The 12,392-nt window shown below is 42.3% G+C and overlaps 1 protein-coding gene across 1 annotated transcript in view; it reads left to right on the top strand.

Moving 5' to 3' along the window:
* Nucleotides 1-3,005: 3,005 nt before the first annotated feature.
* LOC104944192 (WD repeat domain phosphoinositide-interacting protein 1-like) overlaps nucleotides 3,006-12,392 on the top strand; it is a 14,423-nt gene continuing 5,036 nt past the window's right edge. Inside the window, exons 1-6 of the mRNA XM_010769698.1 lie at nucleotides 3,006-3,124; nucleotides 3,444-3,541; nucleotides 5,235-5,327; nucleotides 6,638-6,708; nucleotides 6,938-7,045; nucleotides 7,605-7,769. Of these exons, the coding sequence (XP_010768000.1) occupies nucleotides 3,079-3,124; nucleotides 3,444-3,541; nucleotides 5,235-5,327; nucleotides 6,638-6,708; nucleotides 6,938-7,045; nucleotides 7,605-7,769 (581 nt within the window). The 5' untranslated portion in view covers nucleotides 3,006-3,078. The remainder of the gene's footprint in view (nucleotides 3,125-3,443; nucleotides 3,542-5,234; nucleotides 5,328-6,637; nucleotides 6,709-6,937; nucleotides 7,046-7,604; nucleotides 7,770-12,392) is intronic.

Here is a 12,392-nt window from a genome sequence, read left to right as displayed (position 1 = left end):
TGTGAACCATGGAGGGAGGCGGGGCAGGAGGCACTCTGCGCGGGCATGTCCTCCTCGGCCACAGCAGCAAGAGTGTCCGCTCTCCGCTTCCTGTCACCCGAGGGGAGACGAGCGCAGTGCATGCTACCTGCTGGTTTAGAGCCGCGTACGCATGCTCGGATTCGCATACTGCTTTTATCTCTGCAGGTCATAACTCATTATGAACCCAGAGCCACATAGGGACAAAAAAAAGAGGGAGCAGATTGCCGGGCCTCCTTCCTATTTATACCGGAAGGAGGCCCGAGGGTGGGGCCCACCTTGCGGGTGGGCGTGGACTACAAGTGTTTCAGTGCTGCACGGGTGCACAGGGGGATAACCCAATAGTGATAGCCTTAGAGGGCGAAGCCATATACGAAATAGAACAGCCGGTGTTTCTCGTGAGTGTTTTCCCCGGGAAACAAACGCAATACACACAAACGAAAAAATACACAAACACACACGCATATACACGCGGAACACTGTACAAATCCCGTTTCAATAATTCCCCTCTATTCTAAAGTCGCATCTAAAACGCGATCTGATCTAGCTGTGTATATTTTGTTATTTTTTATTGTTATATATATGTTCAATCTCATTAGCTACATTTTTTAAGCTTGTAAAGGGAAGACCACAGCTCGCCTCTCACTGGCCACACTGCTCTTCCGCAGCGCCGCTCCCCCTCCCTCCCGCGGAAATTATGAATGTAAGGCATATAGTAATCATAGATAACATGGCAGGGTCCGTTACAGTTTGTTTTCATCTGATTTCAAATGAACAAAGTCTTGGCTTTCAGAATATTAAACTTTGTTTCGGCAAATTCAGATGATAAATACAGGTTTGAAGCTTGTAACGGCATAATTACAAGCGGAGAACGGAGTAACTTAACGTCACAACAGGCATAACAACAGCCGGTGTTTCCCGTGAGTGCAGTAATCCAAACGAAAATATCTTCCCTCCGTAGTATTTGGATCATTTGCTCCGCTAATAATCAATCAGATCGATGCATTCCAGAGAACATAAAACTTTAAAGGCCTTTTTCTCAAAATGATTACTCTGTAACAGTCATTATATAATGTGACATATTTTGCTTAATATTTGGAGTACAAAAACAATCCTGATATTATTAGAAAGCTAGGAATCAAAATGTGTCTTCGGGTCAATGCGACTGATTTCGATGGAGCAGGTCACTTTGCATTAGGTAAAATAAAGCAGGCAGACATAACAGGGAGAATATGTACATTTTAATCCAATCAAATAGGACATTGTCACACCATTCAAATGTATCCATGTAAATTACAACCAATAAAAAAGCTTAGATTTGTTTATTTGTTACGTTGTTTACTTTATTTGTTACGTTGTTCTGTGTGTGTCAGCCGTTAACCTAGAGATAGAAAGAATAGGCCTATATACACTTGCAAACATGTCAGAAGAACCAGCGCAGAAGAAAACTAAATTCAGTCAATCTAAACTTAAATTTAACAACTGGAAGGTCACATCCCTGACATCCACATCTCCGGAGCCTGGACCTTCTTCAAACAGCGAAGCCAGATGAACCCAAAAGCAGCAGCTCTGTGGCCGCAGAAACTGTCCCAAAGCTTGCCGCTGTATTTACTCCCTCCATCTGACAGGAGGGAGCCTCATGTGTCACTCCACGGAGTTCACTCCGTCACGGAGGGGGAGTGAGTAGGGGTAGGGTGTAGGGCGTGGTTTGGGATTGGGCCACTTGTTTTGGCCCCCCCACTTCTAAAATGAATCCGGCGCGCCTGCCCTGCAGAGCTTCACTTCATGTCCCCTGTCTCTGGAAATGTGATGTCAGACCGTCTGTGGGTCTGGACCATCTGGATGCTGTGGACTTGATCAATGAAATCGGAAAGACACCTAAAATGAACCCAATCCCCTCTGACCCGCTGTCTCTGCTGACACCTTGTAGGGGGGCAAGGCAGATACAAGGATACGGGGAAACTCTGGGGGCCGGGTGCCACGGCGGAGAAACTCTGGACGACGGGCAGGAGGGCTGCGGAGACCCCGATGGGACCCATCCTGTTGCCCCGATGGGACCCATCCTGTGGACCCGATGGGACCCATTCTGAGGCCCCGATGGGACCCATTCTGTGGGCCCGATGGGACCCATTCTGAGGCCCCGATGGGACCCATCCTGTGGACCCGATGGGACCCATTCTGAGGCCCTGATGGGACCCATCCTGAGGCCCCGATGGGACCCATCCTGTGGACCCGATGGGACCCATTCTGAGGCCCTGATGGGACCCATTCTGAGGCCCCGATGGGACCCCTCTTGAGGCCGGATGGACAGCCCTGGGAGCACTGGGGGAAAAGGAGTCAGGAGGACCGCAGGAGCAGGAGACAGTCGGGCAACAAGCTCTTTAGCCAGGGCTTATTAGCTACCTCCATCCGTGCCATTTGGAGGGCAGCATCTTTGACCTCAGACCCTCCTCCAGTCTTCAAAAACACATTTAGAGTGTATTTTAATTCATACAGCTCTTGGTCACAGACAAAAACAGCTGGGTCCATATCTTGGTCGGTTCGTACTGTCAGGAGCAGGGGGTAATCAGGACCCAAATGTAGAAAAAGTATAAACAAAAAGCGAGCTTTATTAAATAAAAATCTGTTCCAAAAAACACTAGAAAAATGTACGAGCAGGAATGCTCAACAAAGGATCAAACCAGGGAGACTTGGAGACACCGGACCGCAGACCTGCCTATAGAAGTGTTCCACAAGTTGAGCTAAATAAATGTTTGTAGGTTAAAAGCCGACCGGCTTTTACTCAAAGTGTAAAAGGGAGGATTTCTTTGGTACAGAATTGGACCTGTAGGATCACTGTTATGCCCGAAGGCAGACTGTTGACAGAAATCAAGTCTATAATATAGTATAATTCAAACAAAAGTGTTTCCTGTGACTGTGAGCTTTAAGTTCCCTTTGCTGAGTCGACTGAACTGCTCCTATGATTTGTGTGTTTCACTGATGTGAGCTGCGCTGTGCTCTGTCCTGCAGAGGCTGGCGGTGTGCCTTGAAGAGTCCATTTATATCCACAACATCAAAGACATGAAGCTGCTCAAGACTCTGCTCAACACTCCGTCCAACCCCTCAGGTGAGAGAGTGGACTGAACCAAGTCCATTCAGGTTTATTAAAACTGCTCTTGTTGTCAATAGTGAAGCGTAACAAAGCACTCAAGAGTGGATGGTCATCACACTAATATATATATATATATACACTGTATTATGCCCTGAGAAGCAAGTAAGAAAAAACATTCTGATATGTTTAAAAAATCTGACCTAAATAGTTTTCTTTTGTTTATGACTTAAGAACAGGTGCAATCATTTATGCTTGCAGTTGATCAGTGTGAGTTGATGATGATGATGATGATGATGATGATGATGATGATGGGGACTGATTGAATTGTCTGCAGGTCTCTGTGCTCTCTCTATCAACCACTCCAACTCCTACCTGGCGTACCCCGGCAGCGCCACCACCGGGGAGATCATAGTGTATGATTCCAACAACTTGGTAAAAAACATATAACACAAAGCACCTGAAATAATATGCTGCAGTCTGTAATCCTGTTTTTTTTCAGGGTGAACCCGTCAGCTGTTGGAGGACATTATGTCAGGGTGAAGCCGTCAGCTGTTGGAGGACATTATGTCAGGGTGAAGCCGTCAGCTGTTGGAGGACATTATGTCAGGGTGAAGCCGTCAGCTGTTGGAGGACATTATGTCAGGGTGAAGCCGTCAGCTGTTGGAGGACATTATGTCAGGGTGAAGCCGTCAGCTGCTGGAGGACATTGAGGCTAACAGCAGCTGTTTAAACCTCACTTTAACTCACAGCCTCTAACAGTTCATTTTATAAAACGGTCACAACATATACAACATATACATTTCCATAAACACGCCAACAAAAAATGTAATTATTTATTGATAACAAATTATTATTATTTTGCATTTCTTAAAGTTGCCTAGCAACACACATACGCTGTGAAGCTTTATTAAAGAGCAGGCTGTAGGTGAGAATCTAGTTTCCAGCTATCCTATTGAACCCTGAAATGTAGAGTACCCCAACGTTTTATGTTAGAGATGTATAGTAGGTTCCCCATCACATAGAAACTTCCGGATGCTAACCTGCATAAATTGGGCAATTTGCACAATTAGTTTCGTTATTAGCATTAGTTAGCATTATAGCCTATATGGACAATAGTTACAAAATGGCTTTGACTGATTGTGACAGTTTTGGAGTTGTTTTGGGGGTTATTGAGGATGCTGAATCCATTTCTGACATTTTCAGTATCAAAATTAGCAGTATTACCATGCAGAAAGTGGCCATATTTGTTCTCTCTGTAGGCTCTTTTGATGAATTCCAGGTCGATCTTGACGTTCAAGGGGAGGCAGACACACTTATTTAAATAATATTTTGATGGTAAATCAGTGTGTTCTAATTGCTTTAAAAGCATATTGAAGCCTCGATTGCAGAAGATCTGCTGATCTTCACTAAATCTTTATTGCTCAAGAAGTTTTCTCTATGTTACACAATAGTAGCACGTATTGTTAAAAAAATATGTTTTAATGTTAATATAGTTTCTCCCTCATACACAGAACAATAAGAACATATCAGCCCTATATTTTCCAATTCTAAACAAACAATGTAAATGAACATTTCGACTTTATACAATCTATATCAATAATTATTATAACAACAGCACGAGTTATAATAATTAAGAACTGTGTGTTGTGAGAAAAATGGTGTTATGAGCAGTAAATAAAATGTGTCGTCTTAAATGTTTAATTCTACTTCAATACTACACTATGATATAATAATATGTGATAAGAAGTAAGTATCCAACAATGATGTTGAAAAGACCAGAACCAGCAATTTTTATTTTTTTATTTACATATATATACATGTTTTGATAGAACTATTTCATTGTTGGTCTGCCATATTTTAAACAACATTATACTATAATGCCGGCCTGATCGTTTACTCTTTAAACAATTCTTCACAAAGAGTCTGGTATTATTGGTTTGACATTAGAAATATTTTACATAAACTTCTTCATCAACAAGCACATTTTCTTCTGGAAATTAAGAATTAAAATGTCACTTTTTTTATTTGATGCCTCGTCATGGAAATAAACATTTTGCAACTTGGTGGAAATACAGCCAGTGTTAGAGACATTAACACATCAAATCAAACAATGTCCTTCTTTCAGAACACAGTGACCATGATCCCGGCTCACGACAGTCCTCTGGCAGCTCTCAGCTTTAACGCCTCGGCCACCAAACTAGCCAGCGCCTCAGAGAAGGTAAAACCGCTATCAGACCCTGTGGGACACGGCACCTTCAGCTCCAAACACCTCAGTCCTGTGAGGGCTGGTGAAGGACCAAAAACAATGAATCCTTGCTTAGTGACGACTTCCTGACATTTCCTTTTACCCCATCATCATGAGCTTTACACTCTCTTTTTGCCATCCTGACATCAGCCAAACTAATCTGTTAGTAATGGCGAAATCATTAGTCCATGGTTTATTTCTGCTGATGACATTGTTTCAGATACAGAGGCGTTTTATGGTTGAAAATGTTTATGGGCTATCAAATACTTTAGATAGATGCGAAAAGAGAAAAAACATGAAAACAATTAGCTATTTGACACTTGACTCAGTAACATGTTCACATTTCTTTTGTTTTCATCTAACTGTTGCAATGCTCAGTGTCTTCGTTTATAACCAGTTAGCAAATAGCCATATCTTCCTGAAAACACTCAATTTGTTTACTAGCGGTTTGGCTTATACATATGTGCTTTGCGCCAAAGTGTTTAATCCAAGTGTTTCGAAAAAAAGCTCACTTTCAAACATGTGCTAAAATAGATAATTCAAATTAATTGTAGATGGAATCTTCTCTAAATAAAATGTAAACTCCTGACAAGAACAAGCACACATCCACAACAGTGCTTGGCACCAGTCAGCATCACATTCTAACATGCGGTTTTCCATCACTCTGGGCACTTGACACTGGGGGGGCTGTGATGGAAACTTTTGAAGTTAGCGGCCGGATAATCGACAAGACATGTGCTGCCGCCACGAGGTGACACTGCGGTTGCCAAACCAATTCTGAAGAACTCTTCTGCAGCTCGAGGTTTTAACTAGTTTGGAGTAATAATCAACATTCCTCATCAGCAAAACTAAACAATTATGGACCCTGAATCTAACTAGAGCTCTCGTCCATAGAAAAGAATGTGCTTGAACAGTAAACTACCTCATGGCGGCTTGTGCTCTGTGATAGACTGGCAACAGCAATGCGCCCAAGCTGAGAGATAGTAGCAATACCCAAGGCCGTAGAACTATGCCACGGGAAAGGAGACAGTGAAGAGAGAAAACGATGAACTGGGTCGAAGGTTGAATATCAAAGCTAATTATTCCCTAACAAGGGCTATCCAATAACAAAACTAGGTTATGCATTAATCCAGAATTGTATTCGACTCTAAGGCTTTGCCTCACATCCCCCAATGACCCAATACATCACGTTACATATAAGATTGTAAGAGGAGGGACGCCTGTGCTAGAACATGATGTAAACCAAAGTAAAGATGATGCATCACCGGCTGTCTGTCTCGCAGGGAACCGTCATCAGAGTGTTCTCCATTCCTGAGGGCCTGCGTCTGTTCGTGTTCCGCCGGGGTATGAAGAGGTCAGTGCTTTAAACCTACAATCATACAAGATCTGCACTCTATAAAAGAATCACACTGTCCAATGCCAACAGCCACACATATTAACCAAACTAAATAAACTAGATCATGGTCAGAGGTTTCCGTCACTATAGCCTACTCCAAGAGATTTATCAACTTCAAATTATTGATAGATCCTCAAGTTGTTGTGCTGTGGAATTGTGTGTGTGTGTTTTGTCTGTCTGTCTGCAGGTACGTCAATATAAGCTCCTTATCCTTCAGTCCTGACGGTCAGTTCCTCTGTGCATCCAGCAACACAGAGACGGTGCATATCTTCAAAATGGATCAACTGGGACCAAGGTGCGCACACACACACACACACACACACACACACACACACACACACACACACACACACATATACATATACATATACACACACACACCTTGAGAAAGAAAACCTTTTTTTTCACAGGCCTCATTGAAGAGCCAAATTGATATTAAAACACCTGTTTACATAGTCTCACACAAAGTGTGCATAGTTGAAGTCTCATTTATCCAGTTGTGTGCTCACTACTTCACTAGGGTTTCTATTACTATGTAAAACCCTTCTGCATGTGAAATGTGTTTGGAAGGACATGAGCTGGATAGATGAGATCTGGATAACACTGAATATGCTGTTTGAGAGCTTTTAAAGATCATTCTCCATTTCTGGATTCTCAATGGAGGCATGCAAGAAAAAATAGGTTTTCTTCAAGAATTCAAGGTGAGACAGAGTAAATAATATACAATTTCCATTTTTGGGGTGCAGTATTCCTTTAATCCTTTGTGTTGTAGTTCTGGCCACTAGTTATATCATTTTCGATAACATTGTACCGACCAAAGTATAAATGCCGTTTATGATAAAGCCTTTTTGCAGTGGAGGGGACGAGGCGGCCACCTGGACAGCCTACGTGGGGAAGATGTTCTCAGCAGCCAGCAGCTACCTCCCGGCTCAGGTCTCGGGCATGATGAGCCAGGACCGGGCCTTTGCCATCGTCCACCTGCTGACATCCGTCCAGAGGAACGTCTGCACCATGGCTATGTGAGCTGCTCTCTATGATCAGTTTGCATTGCACTCAATTAGGGGTGCAACAACTAATCGACTTAATCGATTAAAATCGATTACCAAATTAGTTGGCAACTAATTCAGTCGTCGATTCGTTGGTGACGTCATCACATGTGTTCTACACCCCGTTAAGCTCCAACGTTATCGCTCTTAATGTATCGGTACAGGAGACATTTTTAAAAACATATGTTATGTATTATTGCTACATAAACATTATATCGCAGTCTTAGTGTTGCCAACTCAGTTTCTAATATGCAATATGACTACAAAATGCGTCTATAATGTATTTTCGATCTTCCGAATTCAGACGAGCGATCTCTCCCCCGCCTGCTTGCGAGGGGGCGGGGCAGTTTACACACACACGCAGGAGATGGCNCGTCCACCCAGTGAAAACATCCCCACTACACCACTGGTAGTTGTAGTACACCAACATGGATTAAACGTGTGGTTTTTTTACCACAATGTGGGGAAATAAATGGATAAAATGCACGGATTATTATTATTATTATTATTATTCCCACTCCGATCGGGACACTAGGTCCACCGTTTCCCCGCAGCGAGGCTCCCCCCGTTGACAGTTTACGTGGGCTGGGCTGGGTGCAGTGGCGGACTGGCCATCGGGACGAATCCCGATGGGCCGGTACCGAAGTGGGCCGGTCGGATAAGTCACTAGCACATCACCCATTCCCCCCGTTGACAATTTACTAGTGGTACCGAAGTGGGCCGGTCGAGAGTCCCGGGCTGATTTTTAGTCCCAGTCCACCACTGGCTACATGACCGTATGATCGCCCATATTGACGCACCTAATTCCTAAACTTCTAACAGATACAAAATAAACCAATCCTTCAGCCTCATATGAGCTCTCAGACACGTTCAAAATTAAACTGTCATCGCTGTCTGAGCTTGCTGCTGTGTGCGCCATCGTGCGTTTACATGCAGATGCTGGGATCCTGAACGGTGCAGCTGGAGCGCTGTGCCCGCATTGACGTCACCCATAATTTGGCGGGACTTGAAGAATCCCCGAGAAGATCCAGGAAATGGTCAACATTGAAGGGCAGATTAATGGTTATCAAAGTACAAATATCCAAAATCAGTTCAGTAACGGTTTTCAAGGGGACAATATTTACTCAAATTGATGGGTTTGGATGATGGGGGAAAATCGTGTCACAGGCTCTTTAAGGCAATTGTTATTTTGCATTGTGAGAATTGCTACCATTTGTCTCTACATATTGTCTGTAAAAACTTGGTAAAACTGGTTCTTGCAGTGAGATAACCCAACAGCATGACACTACAGTTGCACTAAGTTCTGATAGCAGTTGAATATTATTTTAATAATCACATATATTTTAATGTTGATTAACTGCAGACTGTTCATTCATAATCTGATTATGTTTGTAGTACAACGTGATGAACTAAAAAAACACATTAAAATGAAAAACTATTATTTCTACAGCCGCTTAATAAACAAACACACCTCTTTCATAAATAACACACTTGCTCTGCAATAATGTCTCTTGTCATTTTTGTTAGGAAAGGACATACCTGAAAAGAGAAAAGCTGATATGAGATTAAAGACCAATACAGGATATTCACTAAGAAACTGCACATTTATTGTGAACACAAAGATCTGCACACTGAATAGTGTGTATTCAAACAGGACTATCATTTGTTTGTGACAGCTGTGCCCAGTATGGGCTCACAGATGCAGTTAGGTGGTTTCTTCATCAGGTCACGTCCTCCTCCATCAGGCCTGGTCCTCCTCCCAGGGAAAGACCGCTCCACCTCAATCCTTTCCAGCCAAACCAACAGACAGGACATCCGTCACGCTGAGGTTTCTCCCAAAGTCTCTGCGGCTCTCTTGACACCACGCTGTCTCAATTGATCCACACTGTGAATATGAGGGGAAAATGTGTGTAATAAATGCTTTAGACAAAAATAAATATGAAGTTAACTNTGTGTGCCTTGGCAGTCTCAGTTTAAATAAACAATACTATTACTGTATTTTAATATCTCACGTCTGAAAGCTTAATTTAAAAGAAGAGGCCCCAAAAATAAAGATTGGTATATCAATAAATGTAAGAAAGTAAAGTAATTGTTCTTTGTTACTTCCGTTTCATTATAATGACTTCCGTTTCATTACAATGACTTCCGTTACAGCAATAATCCCCCTCACACACATAGGTGAAACACATGCACATTCCCTACTGAGAACCTTTCAGTAAAAAAATGTCAGTTGCGTGTGTGTGTGAGGTTAATTTTCAGTAGTGTGTGTGCGAGGTGTTCAGTAGTGAATGTGAGAGTATTTCAGTTGTGTGTGTGTGCAAGGCCAGATGTTTTCAGTAGTGTCTGTGTTAGGTGTTCAGTAGTGAATGTGAGAGGATTTCAGTAGTGTGTGTGTGAGGTGTTCAGTAGTGAATGTGAGAGGATTTCGATAGTGTGTGTGCAAGGCAAGATGTTTTCAGTAGTGTGTGTGTGAGGTGTTCAGTAGTGAATGTGAGAGTAATTCAGTAGTGTGTGTGCAAGGCCAGATGTTTTCAGTATAGTGTGTGCGATGTTAGTTTGCATTTTGGCCTACACGGCCCCTCATAGCAGGTGCTCAAGCCCCCTTGAAAGACTATCTGTGCACATGCTAGTACCGCAGTGGTTCTACTTCAAGCTACTTCTGCATGTTCAAGCTTCTTAAACTGCTTCTAAGAGTAATCCCAACCCTCTATTGCAAAACCCCAATGGTTCGAAACATATCCTGTTGGGCCAATTGCCATTTCTCTGACAGCCGGTTACTCGAAAAAACTCAAGGCTATTGTTCCGCTCTGAAATAAACACTTGCTGCAACAAACATAAGTAAACTGCTAATTATTATGCAGAATGACGGTGAAGGCATGGGCTGGCCTACCCTGCTTCATATTGACTTACCATACTATTCTAACCCTAACCAATCTCACTTATCGTTCCTAAACCTAACCAATAAGGCAATGAGTCCCTGCCAATCAGAGGCAGAGTAGGGCAAGTCATGCCTACGCAATAATAGCACAGTTTATATTTTAGGGTGCCATCATTGTAACAATGGCCTTTTTTTTTTTCAACAGACTATTGGACAAATTAGCTTTTGGAGCAATAGGACATTTTTCAACTCGGTTTCGAGACAATGGGCAGTGTCAAGCCCTGTCACCATACAAAAAACCTCTTTCCGCAACTTGCACCATGTGTGATTAGTCAAAGCTTATATGTGACCTGCTCTATCGAAATCAGTCGCATTGACCCGAAGAAACATTTTGAGTTGTATACACTGCTGGAAAGAGGATATTCCTAGCTTTCTAATGATATCAGGATTGTTATTGTACGTACCATAATACTTATGTAAACGGGAGGCCAGGACCCGAACTTGACACGTACTCCCTGACCATAACAATTGTACCAGTATACAGACAAGAACCTCTTCCGGTTCAAAAAGAGTCCACCCATGAACCACGCCTTTCTCCAACTCTGTGGTGACTGGAGTCGTCATAATTAAGTTGACTTTTTCATTATGTTTTGTAATTAATTACAGTATTTACTATATAAATTATTCTATTAGTCTTTATCATTTATGGTCCATTTCGTTCTCAGGTTGTTTATAAAACCTCGCGTGAAGGTAGTTGATGATTTGTATCACTACTTTATACTCATTATTATATTTAACTGAACGTTTTAATAACTCTAATTTATAAACGAGTGACAGGTGGATCGGTTTCGGATAATTTTATCAAAAAAAAGCTACATAAAAGCAAAGCAAAAACCATTAACACCGTCCCGGTGTTTTTTTAAGCGAATCGAACGCTAATTTATCTATTTAACGTGTCGGGCGTTGTGTGTGTCTACTGTCGTATGTGTGAAACAACGATTGTGTCAAGACATGACAACTCGACAAATACAAGTCAATTAGACAAGAATACAACTTGGTACTTATGTAAATTAAACATCCATTAATACCCTGCATAAGACGAAAGTAATCGGTAAAAGGAAGTATGAAAGAACGCGGCACTTTATCCAGGCATTTAAGATAAGTTCACCAGAATTTTTCCAAGAATTTTCTCAGAATTTAACTCCGCTCTGGACGTCCTTGGGCCATCGTCATTCGTATTTATCTGTGCGTCCCAGGACAATGTAAACAAAAGTAAGACTAAAGTATTGTTTCGAACCGAAAAGTCTTATACTTTGAACCAAAGCCGTTTAAGTCTACTATTATGTGAAACTTCGAACACTGCCGTATTATGTTCGCGCCCTCTTGCTTCCATTGAACTGCAATGTTCGGCCGTATTGTTGTCCGGGCCACAAAGAGCACCTCACAAAAGGGGCGCCTTCTGTTTGCGTTTAATGAGTGTTTGCGTTTTGCATGTGTTCGCCGTTTTTTATGTCTTGTGCATATGTGCGCTCGAGGGGGCTGTGTCATTAGGCGTCTTGCTTTTATAGGAAGGGAGGCATCATAGAAACTTAGTAAACGGGAGGCGATTATTAGTTAGTCTAGCCTACCTAGTCCTTTCTCTTTTGAAACGTTCGGAAAAAGAGTTTACTACTGAGCCACGTCAGTAAGTATTTACACTGTCCTACATAAAGACGAAT

This window comes from Notothenia coriiceps, unplaced genomic scaffold (genome assembly GCF_000735185.1).
Source record: "Notothenia coriiceps isolate Sejong01 unplaced genomic scaffold, NC01 NC01_scaffold00007631, whole genome shotgun sequence".
Lineage (NCBI taxonomy): Eukaryota > Metazoa > Chordata > Actinopteri > Perciformes > Nototheniidae > Notothenia > Notothenia coriiceps.
Note: the sequence above shows the minus strand (reverse complement) of the source record. Positions and strands in the feature narration are given on the sequence as shown.